Source organism: Prunus dulcis, chromosome 7 (assembly GCF_902201215.1).
Source record: "Prunus dulcis chromosome 7, ALMONDv2, whole genome shotgun sequence".
Classification (NCBI taxonomy): domain Eukaryota; kingdom Viridiplantae; phylum Streptophyta; class Magnoliopsida; order Rosales; family Rosaceae; genus Prunus; species Prunus dulcis.
Window position 1 is genome coordinate 1,796,495 of NC_047656.1, and position 16,238 is coordinate 1,812,732.

Below are 16,238 nucleotides of genomic sequence, written 5' to 3' on the forward strand. Positions count from 1 at the left end.
ATGTATAATTATAGGAGATTAAATGATAATACTTATGAAGATAGTTATAAATTACCAAATAAAGATGAATTTATGAATAAAATTCAAGAAAGTAAATATTTTAGTAAATTTGATTGTAAATCAGGATTTTGGCAAATTAGATTAGAAGAAGAATCATTTCAATGGACATCATTTACTTGTCCAGAATGACATTTTGAATGGCTTGTCATGCCATTTGGATTAAAGAATGCACCATTGATCTTTCAAAGAAAGATGGATCAAAGATATAGAATTTTTAGGTATGTATATTAAGTCAGCAACTATACAATTACAAGAACACAGCTAAAAAAGTGTTAGAATTTTCAGATAAATTATAAGAAAAAAAATAATTACAAGCATTTTTAGAATTATTGAATCATGCTAGAAGTTTTGTTCCTGATTTAGGAAGAAAGATTGCAACATTGCATGGTAAAACTAGTAAAACATGCAAAAAATATTTAATAGTCACTACAAGAAAAATACTCTACCACAACATGTTATTAACAACATGCATAAATTATGCGTTGTGGAATTAAACTTTTCACAACGTGCGGAGTATGTGTGTTGTGTTATATCTCTTTCAACAACGCCCATTTAGTGCATGTTGTTGAAATGGAATTTCGAGGATGTTTTAACAACACATTCTGACGTGTTGTTATATTTGGAGTTCAACAATGCACAGCGCATGTTGTCAAAACTATATCACTTTAATGAAGTAAAATGTTCGTGAATATATATATATATATATATATCCGAATTTCCCTCACTCTCCCTCCCTCTTTTTAAATTTCGGGTGCCGCTCTTTCTGTTTCTTTTTTCTCACTAATTTTCTAATTTCGCCCCTCTTCTCAAACCCTCTACATCCTCTGTCTTGTGCCCTCCCAATCTCTGAGCCCAAACCCTCACTTGCTCTCTCTCATCTAGAATCCCTCTTCCTCTTCATTCTCAAACTTCACACCTGAACCCTCTCTCTCTCTCTCTCTCAATCCCTTTTTATATTCTCAAGATTTTAGACTAAACTTTATCCAAAATTGGGGAAGAATCTGAATCATCCATCTCTTCGTTCTCAACATCTTACAGCCTCCATTTCATGTGAATTTCCTTCCTTTCTCCTTAATTTATGTCTGTCATACTGAGAAATAATAAAACCCCAAAATCCCAAAACCCAAACTGCTGCCTTCCTTCCATATTGGTCTCAGTTCTATGGAAAAGTAAAAGGTATGCTTTGATTGTTGTTCTTGGTATTTTGATGGGTCAGAGGGTTGGGAATGGTTTTGGGTTTGGTTATGTTGGCGGTAATAATTTGGTGGTGGACCTAAACCCGATTCCGTACGCAATCGGGCCTCCAGATCCGAGATTTGAAGTTGGGGCTGTGTATGAGACCTCGAAAGAGGTCTCTTCAATGCCAAAGGTTCAACCTTTGTCTTCTGTGGTGGCCAAGTGGTGCGGAGAAGTGCAGCTTCTTTGGGCTACCGCAATGAGGATCAGGTAGAACACGTAAAAAGTTTAATCTTACATATAAAAAAAGCAAAAATCTGAGTCCGATATGAATATATATTTGCTTTTGTATTGGTAGTTCGAATATATATATGTATATATATATTGTTCTGCTGAATTGATCATGTAATTTGATTAGTATTGGGTTTATAGGGTGTGGAGGTTTGGGCAGTGCACAGAAAGGGGAGCTCAGCTGGTGGTGGTATTTTCATGGAATATGGTATTATCATATTGATTTGACACTCAAGCTTTCATTTTAGAAGCAAAACAAGGTGTCTATTTGGGCCTTTTTGCTGTGCTAATCTATAATGCATGTGGGAAAAAGAACCCAAGATACAGCTTTTTGGTTGTCCTTTTTTTGTTAGTTAAACTGACATACATATCATCTCCAAATTAATTAAGTCCCATACAAGCTTAGAATCCATGTTTAAAACTAGCTCTGTCTGTCTCGAAAGTTTGTTTCACTTGTTGTTTGCTTTAATTCATCCAAGTTGCCCTTATTAATTTCTCATGGGATATATGTTTCTTTTATTAATTCCTTTCATTACTTTTAGATTTTCATTTAAGTCTTGAGTTCATGTTCTTTTGTTGTAAAGAAATTGTGCACACCTGCTCTCTGGATGAAACAGAGCTTCACAATTGCTTACAAGAACGGGAGTCTATTGGTCTTCTGGACAGAGGGCCTATCTGTCAACATACTCATGTACCCCTTTTTATTTCGTGCTCTAGTTACTTGTATAAATGTCACAAAGAAGAGAAATATTCAATACTAAATAGGGGAAGTAATCTTTCTCTGGATTGGTGAAATAAATATATGTGTTTGTGTGTATAATATTGGTGAATTTTGTCTACTTGATTTTATTAATGTATCAGAACTGATGCATGTAGATAGTTGCATGAGTAGTTTATTCATTACAATGATGTTTGTGGGTTCCTAAAGCATTTCCATAGACTTGTATTGTCAATGTATTTTTTTTCTGCCACTCAATTTCAGTTGAGAGTGTTCCATCTGGAGAGGCCAGGCTTAGGATTGAAGGAAATTGCACAAGAATACAATATGAACTGGGATTCTTCTAACACTGAAGTTGGCAGTAGCATATTGAATTTGGAATTCTTCTAACAATCAGGCACTTCACATCCAATTCATTGGCTCATCAGCTTTAGCCCAACTTATCAAGTTTCTAGATCATGTTCGACAAGGGTTTTGAAATATAATTATAGACATAGTACAGTTTCCCTCTACTTCCATGTGGATAAGTGTAACTCTGACAATGAATCTATCAATCTTTGTAATATGTGTGGAGTTATTTTTTGAATGAAAGTTCTTTATTATGTGTTATCTATTATTAGGAAAGAAGAAAATAGTTTTACTTATCATGAAGCTTCAATTTACAGATGAACTATATAGTTATAAGGTGAATTTGAAAATAATAATAAAACATTGATATTTAGTATGACAACATGCAAAGGCTGTTGTTAAAAATGTAACAACAACGTGCATACGAACGTTGTCAATGATGTGTTCAACAACGTGCAAAACACGTTGTTGTACACTTCTTTCACAATATGCGCGCGTTGCATTTAATGGTGTTAACAACGAGCATTGATATCAATGATGACATGCAAAGCGTGTTGTCGAAAGCTCTGGACCTTTTAATGACATCAGCTTCAATAATGTGCGTCGCGTGTTGTTAATACCCTTCAACAACGCACAATACACGTTGTTAAGTGACTTTTTTCTTGTAGTGAGTGAAGATATTAAATTAGTTCAAAATATCAAACAAGATATAACTCAACTTAAACTTTTAGCATTACCATTAGATAATAATTACAAAATAGTTGAGACAGATGCTTCATTAATAGGATGGGTATGAATTTTATATTAGAAGAAACATAAAGCAGAACCTAAATCTGAAGAAAAGGTTTGTAGATATGCATTTGGTAAATTTAATGATATGCATGCTAGACTTCCAGCCACTGACTTAGAAATTTTACTATTAGAACAAATTGTCATAATATTGTTTCTCATTATAATAAAATTACTACTAATAAACAAGCAACCCGAAGATGAGTCAATTTTGCTTATTCTATTACAGGAAATGGATTTAGACCAATATTTGAGCATATTAAAGGTATGGATAATATTTTAACAGACGTCTTATCCCGTATTATTCATTAACATGTATGCAATATTTTGGAGCATAATACTCTGGCAACAAAAATAATGGTACACCATCACAGGGTGGTAATCCATGAAGCATAATTAGTCAAGCAAGATTAGTAGTAAATACTTATTCTTATAATGGAATTCCAGTACAAGATGTTAGAAATCTTGCTTTAAAATATCGTACTTAAGCATCATTAGCAGATAAACAAAAAGTTCTTTTAGACAACTTTTGGAACATTAGAATTAATAATGAAAGTATGAGAAGAGGACATGAAAAACTTATTAAAGCCCTTGAACAAGAGTTTTTGGTATATAATTATGATTATAAAATAGCAAAACAACAACTTTCTTTTTCGCAGGAAAAGCATGAAGAGCAAAAGAAAGAGTATGATACAATAGTAAGAAATTTTAGAATCATTAATTTAAGATGTCAAAATTTAAGTATGATTTCACGAGAAAAAGAGGCTAATGAGCCCAACTTACTTGAGCATAATATAGAATTTTCCCTTGAACTAAAAACTAAAAACTCATATTTTCTTCAAGCCCTAGCTCGAGAAAGGTATAGACTTTTACGAGAAGATATTAAGAGTCAAATGATTAGATTAGAATATGAGCAAAATATATCTCTTCAGTTATACATTCAAGCTTTTCTTTTTAATTTTAAAAATAAACCACATCCTGGTATAAAAATCATTATTAAAAGCTATTCTCATTATACTATTTATTTAGCTAGTATCAACATGGTTGAATATAGAGAACTGCATTTAGAGCATAACAAAAAAAATATCACAATTACTCCAACATTTTTAGCAGGGTATGGTTATTTAGGTCAACTTTATATTGAAAATAGTAATCATTTAGATTCATTTTCCTCAAAATTAAAAGAAGTTATAAGTTTTTATATCCCTCTCTGGAAGAGCGTAAATTAGTTTTCACCAGCATACCCCCAGAGTGGTTTAAGGATAGTATTTACCCAGCCATAACACAACATAGTATTATTATTTCTCATAATGAACTGTTTAATCCTACAGAATCAGTAAAGACAGAGATCTTTACCAAGTAAGACACTCAAAAATACAGAGAAGCAATAATAGCGGGGCAACAATTGTTCAATGATGATCGTCTAAACCTCCTTCACCAGTCCAACTTTATCAAGATTTATTCAGAGACTACATCCAAGAGACTATATGAGACATATGAATTCAAGATAAGCACAACAGGAGCAAAACTTTTTTATTAAATCTGTAACCAAATAGTAGAACAAATTGAAGCAGAAGAAAATGACAACTTATAGTGGAATAACTTAGGAGAAGAAGAGCTACACAATATAAATAACATGTTGGAAGCATAAACTCCATGTGAAGCAAGAAGTATCATCATCTCACGTGAAGAAATCATCTTAGCAAAAAGATGTAGCATCAGTCCAAAGCAAGAAAATCAAACTTCTTTGTTCCATAAGGCTAGCAAGAAGCAAAGACTCTAGGCAATTTAAAAATAAATAATTGCATTATTGTCCAAACATTAGAAGTTTGGGTCTCTTTATAAATAGTTCTCTCATTTTGGGTTTAATTATAAGTTCCCCTAAATCTAAATCTAAATACTCCCAAACTTATATATATATATATATACACATATACTCATGTTTTTTTTTTAAAGGAAACTTTTAGGCCATGTTCGGTAATGTTTTAAGGGGTTGTTTTCATTTTCAGAGAACAAAAATGAGGCAAAAACACGTTTAGTGGTCCAAAAACAGAAAATACTAAGAATGTTTTCATAAAATGAAAACAAGTTCATGTGTACTTGTAGAAAACAAAAAAAGTTGTTTTCATAAAAATAACTTACATATTATTATTTCAAATTGTACTATCAGACACGTTTTCATTGTTTTTGTTTTCTGAAGATATTTTTTAATTAATTTACCAGATGTATTTTCATTTTCTGAAAATGCAAATTCGTTTTCTTATTTTTATTATTTGAAAATATTCTAAGAAAACTTTCTCTGAAAACGTTATCCAACGAGTATATACTCCAAATATGATACACGTAAACATGCCCTAAAATCCTCCTTTCTAAGTAGCACACAAGTTGAGACGGCATTGCTCAAAAATTAGCCTACAGCCCGTAAGGCGCATATTACAAAAAGAAGAAAAGAGAAGGGGACTTGGAGCGAAAGTTCTTTCGGAGAGCGGAGAGTAGCGCGAGCTTGCGATGCAATGGGCTCTCCTTCCACCGCCACTCTTGTCCTTCTCTTCACTTTCTGTCTCTCTCTTTTAACCCTCTCACTCGCCACTGACGACGGCGCTATCCAAGGTATCTGTCGTCCCTCTGTATTCGGTTTTCTTAGTGTAGATGGTTGGTCGCTTGATTGGTTTCTGAGAAAATACAGGAAAGTCAATGACTTTTTTATGTGGGTTTGTTCTTTTAATGTCTTTCCATTTAAGAAAGTGAAAGCTTCTACTTGACTTGTTCTGCATATGTTTGGTATAGTTTGCAGCTTGTTCATTTGCTATGGAAATGATTAGTGCCACTACGACGTTTTTCTTTCTATCTTTGGCTTTCATGTTAACCAGAGGGAGAGTTAGGTTACCGTTATGCTGCTTTGGTTTTCTCTATTGCGTGAGTGAAGTGTCAAATTGTTGGCTGATTTAGGGTTTCAAACATGTCGATTTTGGCCTAAAAATAGAGTGGTACTTATTGTTTAGCACTATTTCGTTCTAGATTTGGTCTTTTAACATAAATATTGTACCATACCACTCAAGTTTCGATTAGTGTCAGATCAATAACATACACTAATCTGTGCACTTTATTTAGCTATGATTTTGAATTTGAATTTTTTGTACCTATACAGTGTGTTTAATATGTTTTTATGGATATTAAACTTCGAAGATTTTGATTGATGCCTTTGTGTCTTTTCTCTTTTATACTTTCCCGTGTTTGTTTCTATATTTCAAAATAACTTTCAGCAATTTTAAATCACAGGTGTTGATCTTGAAAACCCAGTACTAGATGTCAGCCCAGCACCGCTTTCTACTCCTGGTTCTAAAGATGTTTTATTGTGTGAACGAGTACGAGTTTCTGGTATATCCAGGCTAAAACTTGGGAGTTATGCAAGTTCACTTCGAATTACTTTGTCTCCATCTCTCGGAATCCCAGAGAAATTGTATAGCAAAATTGAGGTCTGCTTTCACAGGTGAGTAAAATGTCACGTCTTTTTACTGTTAAGTGCATGCTTGCTTAACCCTCCCTTCTCCTGTTGCTGTCACTTACTCATTTTCTCTAGCATATATTTATATTTATACACACACACACACACACACACACACACACACACACACACACAACTTATTTTTCTTTTTTCTGTGGATTGCTTTGTCTGACTCATTAGTTTGTTTGCAGGAATAATTCTCTTGTACCATGTCAGTGTGAAAAGGATAATTGGAAAAATCTTCAGAAAGAGTTGTGGAGCACTGTTATGTCCCCTTATGATGAAAAATATATTGATGTCAAGTTCAATGATGAAATACCTGGTTCGGTCACCATTACTGTTGAAGAAGGTCTGCCAAAAGTAAAATAATTTATAGCTGACTACAATTTCTTATTCTACGATTTGCAAGCTTTGATAATTATTTCAATTTTGTCTTTGCAGATTCTCAGAAATGGCGCCTTGTGTGCCTAGCACTGGGATTCTTTTTACTATTGCTGGCACCGATTGTCAGCAGTTGGGTTCCTTTTTATTATAGCAGTTCAATGGCTATAGGAGTTTTTCTGGTCATTATAATCCTTCTTTTCCAGGTACTTATTTGTGTTTCCCAGATGTATATCTATGCCCAATTGAATGATTTTTTTTTTCTTTTCTTTCTTTCAATTCTTCATTTAATTTATGTTTGGCTTTGACTTTTTCTTTTACTGCGTGAGAAGCATATGGATGGAAACACAAACCTGGAGTCTCTGACCATATCCAGTATATAAAAAATACTGCTCAAGTAAATAATTAAAGGGTGCATCTGTCCAATGCTTTTATGATTATAATCTCCAGTGTGCACTCTGCTTAACTTATAAACTTGGAGATTGTGGCTACAGTTTTTTTATTTATCCCAAAACTGAATTTAATATTTTTTAGGCAAAAGTTTATTTTTGGTCCTTATAGGTTGCTGGCTTTACCACTTTGGTCCTTGTTGTTTCAATTTTGTCAATTTTATCCTTATAGTTTCCATTTGGAGCAATTTAAGGACAAATTTCAAATTTTTGTCAAATTACTCCAAATTACGTTAAGCTTTGACCACGTGAGGGGCACGTGGATGGGCATTTTAGTTCACTTGAGCCATCTAGTAGTGAAATACAAGCGAGAGCTCTTCCCACTCACTTTAAGTGCGATTTTGGGATTTAGGGTGTCGAAAAAAAATTTGCATCTCTGTATGAAAATTTTGGTGAATTGGGAGGAATTTGACTCGAGTGGACCAAAATACCCCTTTATGAGGGGCACGTGGTCAAAACTTAACGGAGTTGGGAGGAATTTAGACAAAACTTGAAATATGTTCTTGAATTGCTTTGAATTGAAAACTACAAGGATAAAATTGAAAAAATTGAAAACTACATAGATAAATTGAAAAAATTGAAACTACGGGGTCTAAAGTGGTAAAAGCGGCCAACTATAGGGACAAAGATGGCTTTTTGCCTATTTCTTAAATACCTTATTTTCTATGCACTTTGCTCGGGTAAATACTTGAAAGGGGACATCTGTGCATTTCACTTTGCTCAACTTCTGCCCTTAGGTTATGGTTTCCTCTTAAACTAGGTCTGCAGCAGAAAATCAAGAGTAGTTTTTATTTTTTTTTGGCTTTCTGTTACATGTGTATCTGTTAGTGCACGCAATAATGAATTTGTAGGAATTAGGTGATGTTTTTGGCTTTCATCTGCAGTTTTTAGCTTGCAAATTTGTAGGCGATGTTTTTCATAACCCTTTTTCTTTTATCTTTTAGGGAATGAAGTTGTTGCCAACTGGAAGAAAAAATGTCTTCTATCTTACTATCTATGGATCACTGGTAAGGCTTGGTATCTCGAATCTTCACTTGCTTCAGAGTAACTCATTAACTTCGTATAATATATAGTGCAAGTAAATCTCAGAATTTATATGCCTTTCACAGCTTGGAGCAGGATCTTTTCTTTTTCATCAATTTTCTGTGCTGGTAAATTCAATTCTTCTAAATTTTGGGCTAAGTGAAGAGATGCACAACCCAGTAAGTATTTGTTCCCTTAATCTTATCCTAATTGTATTGAACCGTTTATATTTTGGATGCTTGTGATTCCAATTCTAATATTAGGTATATTATCCATATTTTCAAAATGTCATGAAAATATGGACCAGCGGATTTTTTTTGCATTATTGGGATAAATTCTGATGAGCATGACAATATATCTGCAGTTTGGCATTATATTAAGAGATATCAAGGAAACAGTCTTTTGTGCCTTTTTCATACATTCATACTCTCTCTCTCTCTCTCTCTCTCTCTCTCTCTCTCTCACACACACACACACACACACACCCGCCCCTCAAGTGTATATACTGAAATCCTTGATTATTGATAAAAGGAAAAAATGCAACCTTGTAATCCTTAATTATGAAGGCACTCCATGTGGACCAAATTGCTTATATTAATCTCGTAATTATAACATGCTGAATTTAGACATGAGGAAGAAAAAAAAGGTTCCGCATAAACATTTCATGATTTGCCTATTTTCATATTAATTATTTTTTAATGGGATTTTACTTTGTGGACTACCTTATTTCCCGTTTCATAACATTTTTGTCTCTATTTCTTCTTATTTAAAAGAGAGGGCGGAGAGATACATAAAAAAATGAGAGTGGTTGTTGAGAGATGATGAATGAAAATACATTGGTAAAAGAACATCAGAATAAAAATTTGGTTAAGTTGAATGGTGCATGTAGAGCCCTAAACTTATGAGTAGTGTTTGTTGTTCTCATTTACTTATGTGATGTAAGTTAGAACTAAATTCAGTCTTATGCCTTCACCAAGAGGAAATTCAAATCTTATTTGTAATATGAATGAGCTCACTTTTGAGTTCCTGTAAAAAAAAAAAAAAAAAAAAGGAACCTATAATTTGAATATTTCTGAAATGTATTTTAGCTATTTGTAGGTTCATCCAGATTTAAATAGTGGCACTGATAAGTGACAGCAGTGAGGATAAAGGGCATACTGTCGTTATGGATTTTTCTTTATTATAACATTGCCTAATAGTTTTTACAAAAAATTAAAAAGTATTTGATAAAATTATTTCAAAGGGCTGGTTTCCTGTGCAACTGGTTACCTTTAGTTGCTGGGATCACAATTATGCAAAAACCACTTAACATTAGTATGTCATCTGTAGAGTATAATTGCAATTTTGGATCCAATAAGTCGTGCTTCACTAGTTTACCTGAACTTCTATTGTTTTTTGTTTTGTTTGAGGTGGTGTTTAGTATTAGTGGCAAGAAACCCTGCATTGGTAAACACTGTAAGGTTGTCTTGTGCATGCATGTATGCAAATTAACAACTAGCAAGAGAGATAATCAAACTAATTTTGTAATCCTTATAATATAAGGCCTTTTCATTTACTTGTGTGAAGATAAATGGTGGGAAGACAAAGTTTAGACTAATTATCTGCTTCTGACATTTTTCCTTGGTTTACATCATGATATTACTGTCTTGCCTAATTACCTAGTCATGTTTTGCTGGCAGGTCTCAGTATTTTTACTAGTGGGAATTATCCTCGCGGGAGCTGCATTAGGGTACTGGATTGTGAGGAGGTTTGTCGTCTCAAAAGATGGAACAGTAGATGTTGGTATAGCCCAATTTGTTAAGTGGGCGATGCGCATAATTGGAACCACCTCCATCTTGCAGGTGTTTTCTCACTTTCCTTTTGGCTGTATATTCAATATTCAAGTACAAACATTTCCCTGCTTAATCAAACTTAATGTGGGATAGCAATTTGTACCCTGTTGTTACATGGAACCTTAGAAGAGAAGTACCATTTGAAGACACAGCATGGTAAACAATCTTATAATCAAACATCCAAATCACTGCATGTGTAACAAATGAATCTTACCTAGCTAAAATTATTTTTGAATGAACGTTCAGTGCAAACAAAGTCAGCAATTTTTTATCTGAAATGTGAAAATGGAGACTAATTAGAATTATTGGATTATAAGGCCATGTCTTTATGTCCTAAGATTTAGTTAGTAAATGAATGTACACTGAATACTCAATAGACAGATACAACATCTCACTTTGTATAGCCAAGTTTAGTAAACATGGATTTGTGTTTCCTTTACTATTACTTGTTGTCCCTTTGAGGGTCAATTTTCAACCAGAGAAACACAATTTACCTCTTCATTGCCTGGTACTATTAGGACAATGTCACTTGAAACTTTTTTCATCTACATTTTTCTTGTTGACCCACTGGCACTTATGATTGAATTGGTTGATTCTGGAGTAGTCTGCTGTTAAATTTAGTTTTATAAATTATAGTAATTGCCAACATTTCATGTCATTGCTCTTTGCTGTTCTCATTTGTTCTTAATATGTGTGCTTTTTCCATTTTTCATTATTTCTCAGAGCACTCTCGATACTCCTTTAGCAGTTGGGGCTTTGGTTTCTTGCTGGATTATCTGCAAGCTCATCAGTTCTCTGAAATGGCAAGATTTACATTCTTTCCCTACATACTTTCTTGGTATTCAAGAAGTGAATGCATCGTAGTATTGAAGAAATCTTAGTAGGGATGGTTTTATTTCATTACTGTACTATCTCATCATTCAATTAATTGCAATTGTCAATAACAGTATATTTTTCTTGAAACGAGTTTAACGATTCTGACTTGATTTTGTATCTCGAAGGTAAAAATTAGTGGTCTAAGAAAGTGCAGTTAGATGAATGGATGCGGTCGTGACCATTGATAAGGAGAATCTTTGAATATTCATGAGAATATGGTCATTATGTTCTTAGCATTTGATGACATAACATTTTGTATCCCAGAACTATTTGCTGCTGGTCTTTTTTGTTGTACCGTTTTTCACATTAAAATATATTACTATGATTATATGCAGGCATCAGTTGGGTGCTGGGAGCGGGAGTCCTTGGCTGCAGCAGGGTAGACAGGTCAAGGGCAGACACGGTCGTCCAGAATTTCTTAGCAGGTCTAGCCCACAAAAGAAGAACTGGAAGAGTCCATCGACTCTATCTGCTTGGTCTGACTCTCCTGTCAAAGGTATTTTTTGTTTTATTTTATCTTGTTATGTTTCTGCATGTTTTGATTGATTCTTGTTCCAGCTGCTACATGGATTTCCTTCTTATATACTTTAACAAAGAGTTTGGGTTATGTTCTGGTTATTTAGAAGAAAAAAAAAACTAAGTCTTAAAATGCAGAATATCCATTTCCTTTTCAGCTTTAACTATCATGCAAAAGGAATCCCAAAATATGTATGTTTTTATACACGCTGAAGTGTATCATGACCAATATGTTATTTTTTCATTGCGGAAACTCTCTACCCCCCTATGATTTTTAAAGTGAGAAATATTCTTCAAGATTTTCCTCACTTCTGTTTTGGTTTTTATGTCCCTCAAATTACTTTCTTTTTACTTGTGCCTTTGGTGTGAAGGAAAGTAAGATCCCCTTGCAAAACTTAGTTCCTTTACTTTTTTTTGTTGTTGTTTCATTGATCACTTTATCAAAGTATTACATGTTGGGCATGGTTCTGGGACGGCTATTTGACACATTCAGTTATGCTATTTGTGTCTGTTTCTTGCAGGTGTCATGTCACCATCCTTTAGGGCACGTAATCAACAGGAGTACTATTCAACCTTCCACAAGATGCAAAGCCGAAAGAAGTTCACAAAGAAAGAGTGGGATGATTTCACACAGCAATCTACCCGCCAAGCTATAGCAGAATGGGCATCATCTCCTGAAGTCACTGATTGGATCATCGAGCATGCTGACCGTATACAACTCCTTCCAAGCGAGAGTTCAGACGAAACCGTGGGAAGTGCATCAGATTCTACCGATGAGAATGTTGTGGGCACGGATCGAGTAGGTTTTCTCAAGTGGTAGTGCCGTCTGCAGTTGGCTTAGGTTGTATTTTGTGTAACTTCTAAGGTAGATGACACTAATTTGGACTGCCTCCTTGAAGTAACAGTAGTGGCTGTATAGAACGGGTAGGAATGACGTAGTTAATTTTATGCACCAGTCAGCATTCTGGGAATTTTGGTAAAACTAGTTAACCATGTCATAGGAGCAGCTTTTGTCATACTGCTTGTTTAGGCGTCCGAAGTAAATTTCTGCTACTAGCTAGCTGAAGGCAAGACACCATAGAAGGTGCTGTAAGTTCTGAGTTCTGACTGTGGTCGTGTACTGAATGTGAATGTGGAAAGGATTTCATGTTTCTGTATATCTTCTCAAAAGGATTTCATGTTCCACTACTTCTTACCCATCTTCCGTTTATTTATTTTTTGCTCTTTTATCATGGGAGACATGGATTTATAACTATTTAAAAAGTCGACGGGCTAACCTAATGAAAAATGATATTGACTTGGAAGTCTTCCCCTGACACTTTGGCAATGTTTGTGAAAACCCTCTTCTCCTTCCCCTTCCTAACTTCGGCAGAAAGTTATTGAAAAAGGGCCTTACGCAGGGTTACGCTTTGTTCTGTTTCCTCGAGAATTCCTTGTAGTTTCCAACCGACGCAAACAATATATATATATATATATAAGCCCAATTATCGTTCATCATCTTCCTCAAGCAATTAAGCAGCCTTCATTCAAAGACATGGGAGAAGCTCAAACTGGATGGATGTTCGATGTGTTCGTAAGTTTCAGAACTGAGGACACTGGCAAAAACTTCACTGATCATCTATACACTGCTCTGGATCAAAAGGGAATTGTCACCTTCAGACACGACGCACTTGAGAGAGGAAAACCCATTTCCACAGAAATTCTGAAAACGATCAGAGAATCGAGGTTTTCGATCGTTGTCTTCTCAAGAAGCTATGCTTGTTCAAATCGGTGCTTGGATGAGCTTGTGGGGATCCTTGAGTGCATGAAATCAAAGGGTCAGACCGTTTTCCCAGTTTTCTATGACGTGGATCCATCTGATGTGCGCAAACAGAAGGGTTGTTTTGAGAAAGCTCTTTGTGAACATGTGCAATTCATGGACAAGGTGGAGAGCTGGAGGGCTGCACTGAAAGAGGCAGCTAATCTCTCTGGATGGGATTTGAAGAACAAGTAAGTTGTCAGTTGCAACTATTAATTTAATTTTTATTTTATTTGTCTTTTAGTATAGCAACTTATCAAACTTTATACATCTGGAACAGAGATTTCTTTTGAATTGTCGATATGAGTCCTTCAAGGATCAAATCAAATTTTCCTGTGTCATATGCAGACATAACTTCTTCCTGTGTTATTAGACTGAATATCTGAAACAGCATTTGGTGGTTTGAAGTTAGTTGTGTTCATGTGATGTCATGTAATTAGAAGAGCCAAAATGTCATATTTTAAGAGAGAAAAGAGGCAAAATTGTTATTAAGAAAAGACAGTATCTTGTGAAGCTCTGGCGAAAGCGGTATACATGGTTTTCAGAAGGCTGTTATGAACATACTATTCCCAACGGATACCATGGCTACGTTGAATCAATCAATGGGATGGTTTCAGATGGCTTTTGAGAAATTGATTCAAACAGAGTTTTTGGGTTTTGGACTCAAATTCTGTTTTCAGTTTAAAATTAGACTTCCATCTTTTTGACATCATCAATATGCCCATTCTTGTTGTGTCTCTTGTTATTAAAACCATATGAATTGACAAGACCAGAAGGTCTTGGGTAGAAACTGAGGCCATTATTGCCTCCCAAGTGCAATTTGAATCCAGCTTTGTTTGCTTTATATACTTTCCTTGAAAAATTACCACTCTGCTCTCTACAAATCAAAGGGCATACATTATATTTGAAATTGCAGCTCCCTTCTTCCCTTCAAATTTTCTGTCTCAGTGAACAGAACTAAAGAATACTGCATATTGCATACTGTTTCTTTGACAAGTTATGGCACATTTGTTACTCCTCACACGAACTCCTTGTTCTCCTTTTTTCAGGTTCGAGTCAAAAGTTATCCAAGAGATTGCTGAAAGGATATTCAATCAATTGAGCCAAGAGGTTTCAAGTGCGCTCACGGATTTAGTTGGAATAGATTCCCTCGTCAAGGAAATGAATATGTACTTAGATACGGGGGTGGATGATGTTCGCATTACAGGAATCTGTGGGGAGAAAGGAATAGGCAAGACAACTATTGCTCAAGCTGTTTTTGACAGTCTGTCTGTCCGATTTGATGGTAGCAGCTTTCTTGCCAACATAAAAGAAGTTTCTGAAAAACAAGGCCTAGTTCCATTACAGGAACAACTTATTTCAGAAATCCTCATGGCAAGGAATATGAAGATAAGGAATGTTCATAGAGGCGTCAATACAATCAGAAACAGCCTATGCCGTAAAAAGATTCTTCTTGTTCTCGATGGCGTGGATCGATTAGAACAACTAGAAAACTTAGCTGGAAACCGTAATTGGTTTGGTGCGGGAAGTAGAATCATAATAACAACCGGGGACGAAAACTTGTTGATCAGATATGGAGTGGACAGAAAATACAGAGCAGCGGAGTTGAATCATGATGACGCTCTTCGGCTCTTTTGCTGGAAAGCCTTTAAGCAAGGCCGTCCCCCAGAGGATTATGCAGGACTATGCAACCTCGTTTTAGATCATGCTAAGGGCGTCCCTTCAGCACTTGAAGCTTTGGGGTCGTTCTTGTTTGGTAGGAGTTTACCCGAATGGCAAGGTGCCGTGGATAGACTAGCTCAAGTTCCTTGCACGTGGGATTACTTAAAATGAATTTTACCTTTTTGTTTCTTAGTATTGGATGAACAAAGTTTGTATAACTCAAATAGTAGTCAGTAGTGGCAGGCGATGGCAATAATCACAGGATTCTGAACCCCTCCCCCTTCCAAGATCTAACTGGAAGTAGATTTATACAAACTTTGAGTAATCTAACTGGCATTCGTTCCACAAGTAGATTTATACAAACTTTTGAGTAATCAAACTGGCGGCATTCGTTCCACAAGTAGATTTATACAAACTCAAATAGCGGCACAAGTCCAAGTGTGGAACGAATGCTGCCAGTTAGATTATTTCTGTCAAAAATCCTGCAAAGACAAAGGTACTGCCAAGGCAATAATCACAGGATTCTGAACCCCTCCCCCTTCCAAGATCAGTAGCCACTTAACCACCACGCTAGTCATCATTTGGTGATCAGTACTTATGGAATCTCGTATTTATAACTATTGCGAGCTGTTTCTCAAAATAGAAATTAACATAATTACTTATTGTTTTATATTGTTGACCAGTTACTTAATTACATAATATAATTTATTTCTTTCCTATTTAATCCATCTAATGTTATTGATTATTTTATTATTCATTATAAGTACTTACAATACTAAATTCCCCTTCAAATTGTTGCTTAATTACTTAAATA

General features: G+C 35.0%; 3 protein-coding genes across 5 annotated transcripts; all 3 read left to right on the top strand.

The window, feature by feature from the left end:
• Positions 1–819: 819 nt before the first annotated feature.
• On the top strand, positions 820–2,847 carry LOC117635053. Of its 3 annotated transcripts, none has more exons than XR_004586850.1 (3): positions 820–1,506; positions 1,669–1,787; positions 2,112–2,847. XR_004586850.1 is itself a non-coding variant. In XM_034369380.1 (3 exons), exons 1-3 carry the CDS (start codon positions 1,139–1,141, stop codon positions 2,286–2,288), a joined length of 612 nt encoding a protein of 203 aa, XP_034225271.1. In that variant the 5' UTR covers positions 820–1,138; the 3' UTR covers positions 2,289–2,847. The 3 variants fall into 3 exon arrangements, 2 of the variants coding, with proteins under 2 accessions (XP_034225271.1, XP_034225272.1); XM_034369380.1 differs by having other exon boundaries at positions 1,669–1,735; XM_034369381.1 differs by having other exon boundaries at positions 1,669–1,735; positions 2,510–2,847.
• Positions 2,848–5,764: 2,917 nt separating this feature from the next.
• On the top strand, positions 5,765–13,121 carry LOC117634565. The gene is made up of 10 exons (XM_034368722.1): positions 5,765–5,992; positions 6,662–6,872; positions 7,079–7,236; positions 7,329–7,474; positions 8,662–8,724; positions 8,827–8,919; positions 10,420–10,581; positions 11,296–11,375; positions 11,784–11,944; positions 12,486–13,121. Exons 1-10 carry the CDS (start codon positions 5,896–5,898, stop codon positions 12,782–12,784), a joined length of 1,470 nt encoding a protein of 489 aa, XP_034224613.1. The 5' UTR covers positions 5,765–5,895; the 3' UTR covers positions 12,785–13,121.
• A 147-nt stretch (positions 13,122–13,268) lies between these two features.
• LOC117634566 (disease resistance protein RPV1-like) lies at positions 13,269–15,699 on the top strand. Its single transcript, XM_034368723.1, has 2 exons — positions 13,269–13,953; positions 14,812–15,699. Exons 1-2 carry the CDS (start codon positions 13,499–13,501, stop codon positions 15,593–15,595), a joined length of 1,239 nt encoding a protein of 412 aa, XP_034224614.1. The 5' UTR covers positions 13,269–13,498; the 3' UTR covers positions 15,596–15,699.
• Positions 15,700–16,238: the final 539 nt, after the last annotated feature.

What these genes read in the sequence shown, in the direction of transcription:
- LOC117635053 (XM_034369380.1), top strand. Translation starts at nt 1,139, where the DNA reads ATGTCTGTCATACTGAGAAATAATAAAACCCCAAAATCCCAAAACCCA. An exon ending in GCTACCGCAATGAGGATCAG is followed by an intron (nt 1,507 to 1,668) that starts GTAGAACACGTA and finishes TTGGGTTTATAG; the next exon opens with GGTGTGGAGGTTTGGGCAGT. An exon ending in TGGTATTTTCATGGAATATG is followed by an intron (nt 1,736 to 2,111) that starts GTATTATCATAT and finishes TTTGTTGTAAAG; the next exon opens with AAATTGTGCACACCTGCTCT.
- LOC117634565 (XM_034368722.1), top strand. Translation starts at nt 5,896, where the DNA reads ATGGGCTCTCCTTCCACCGCCACTCTTGTCCTTCTCTTCACTTTCTGT. An exon ending in ATTGAGGTCTGCTTTCACAG is followed by an intron (nt 6,873 to 7,078) that starts GTGAGTAAAATG and finishes GTTTGTTTGCAG; the next exon opens with GAATAATTCTCTTGTACCAT. An exon ending in GAACCACCTCCATCTTGCAG is followed by an intron (nt 10,582 to 11,295) that starts GTGTTTTCTCAC and finishes ATTATTTCTCAG; the next exon opens with AGCACTCTCGATACTCCTTT.
- LOC117634566 (XM_034368723.1), top strand. Translation starts at nt 13,499, where the DNA reads ATGGGAGAAGCTCAAACTGGATGGATGTTCGATGTGTTCGTAAGTTTC. An exon ending in GGATGGGATTTGAAGAACAA is followed by an intron (nt 13,954 to 14,811) that starts GTAAGTTGTCAG and finishes TCCTTTTTTCAG; the next exon opens with GTTCGAGTCAAAAGTTATCC.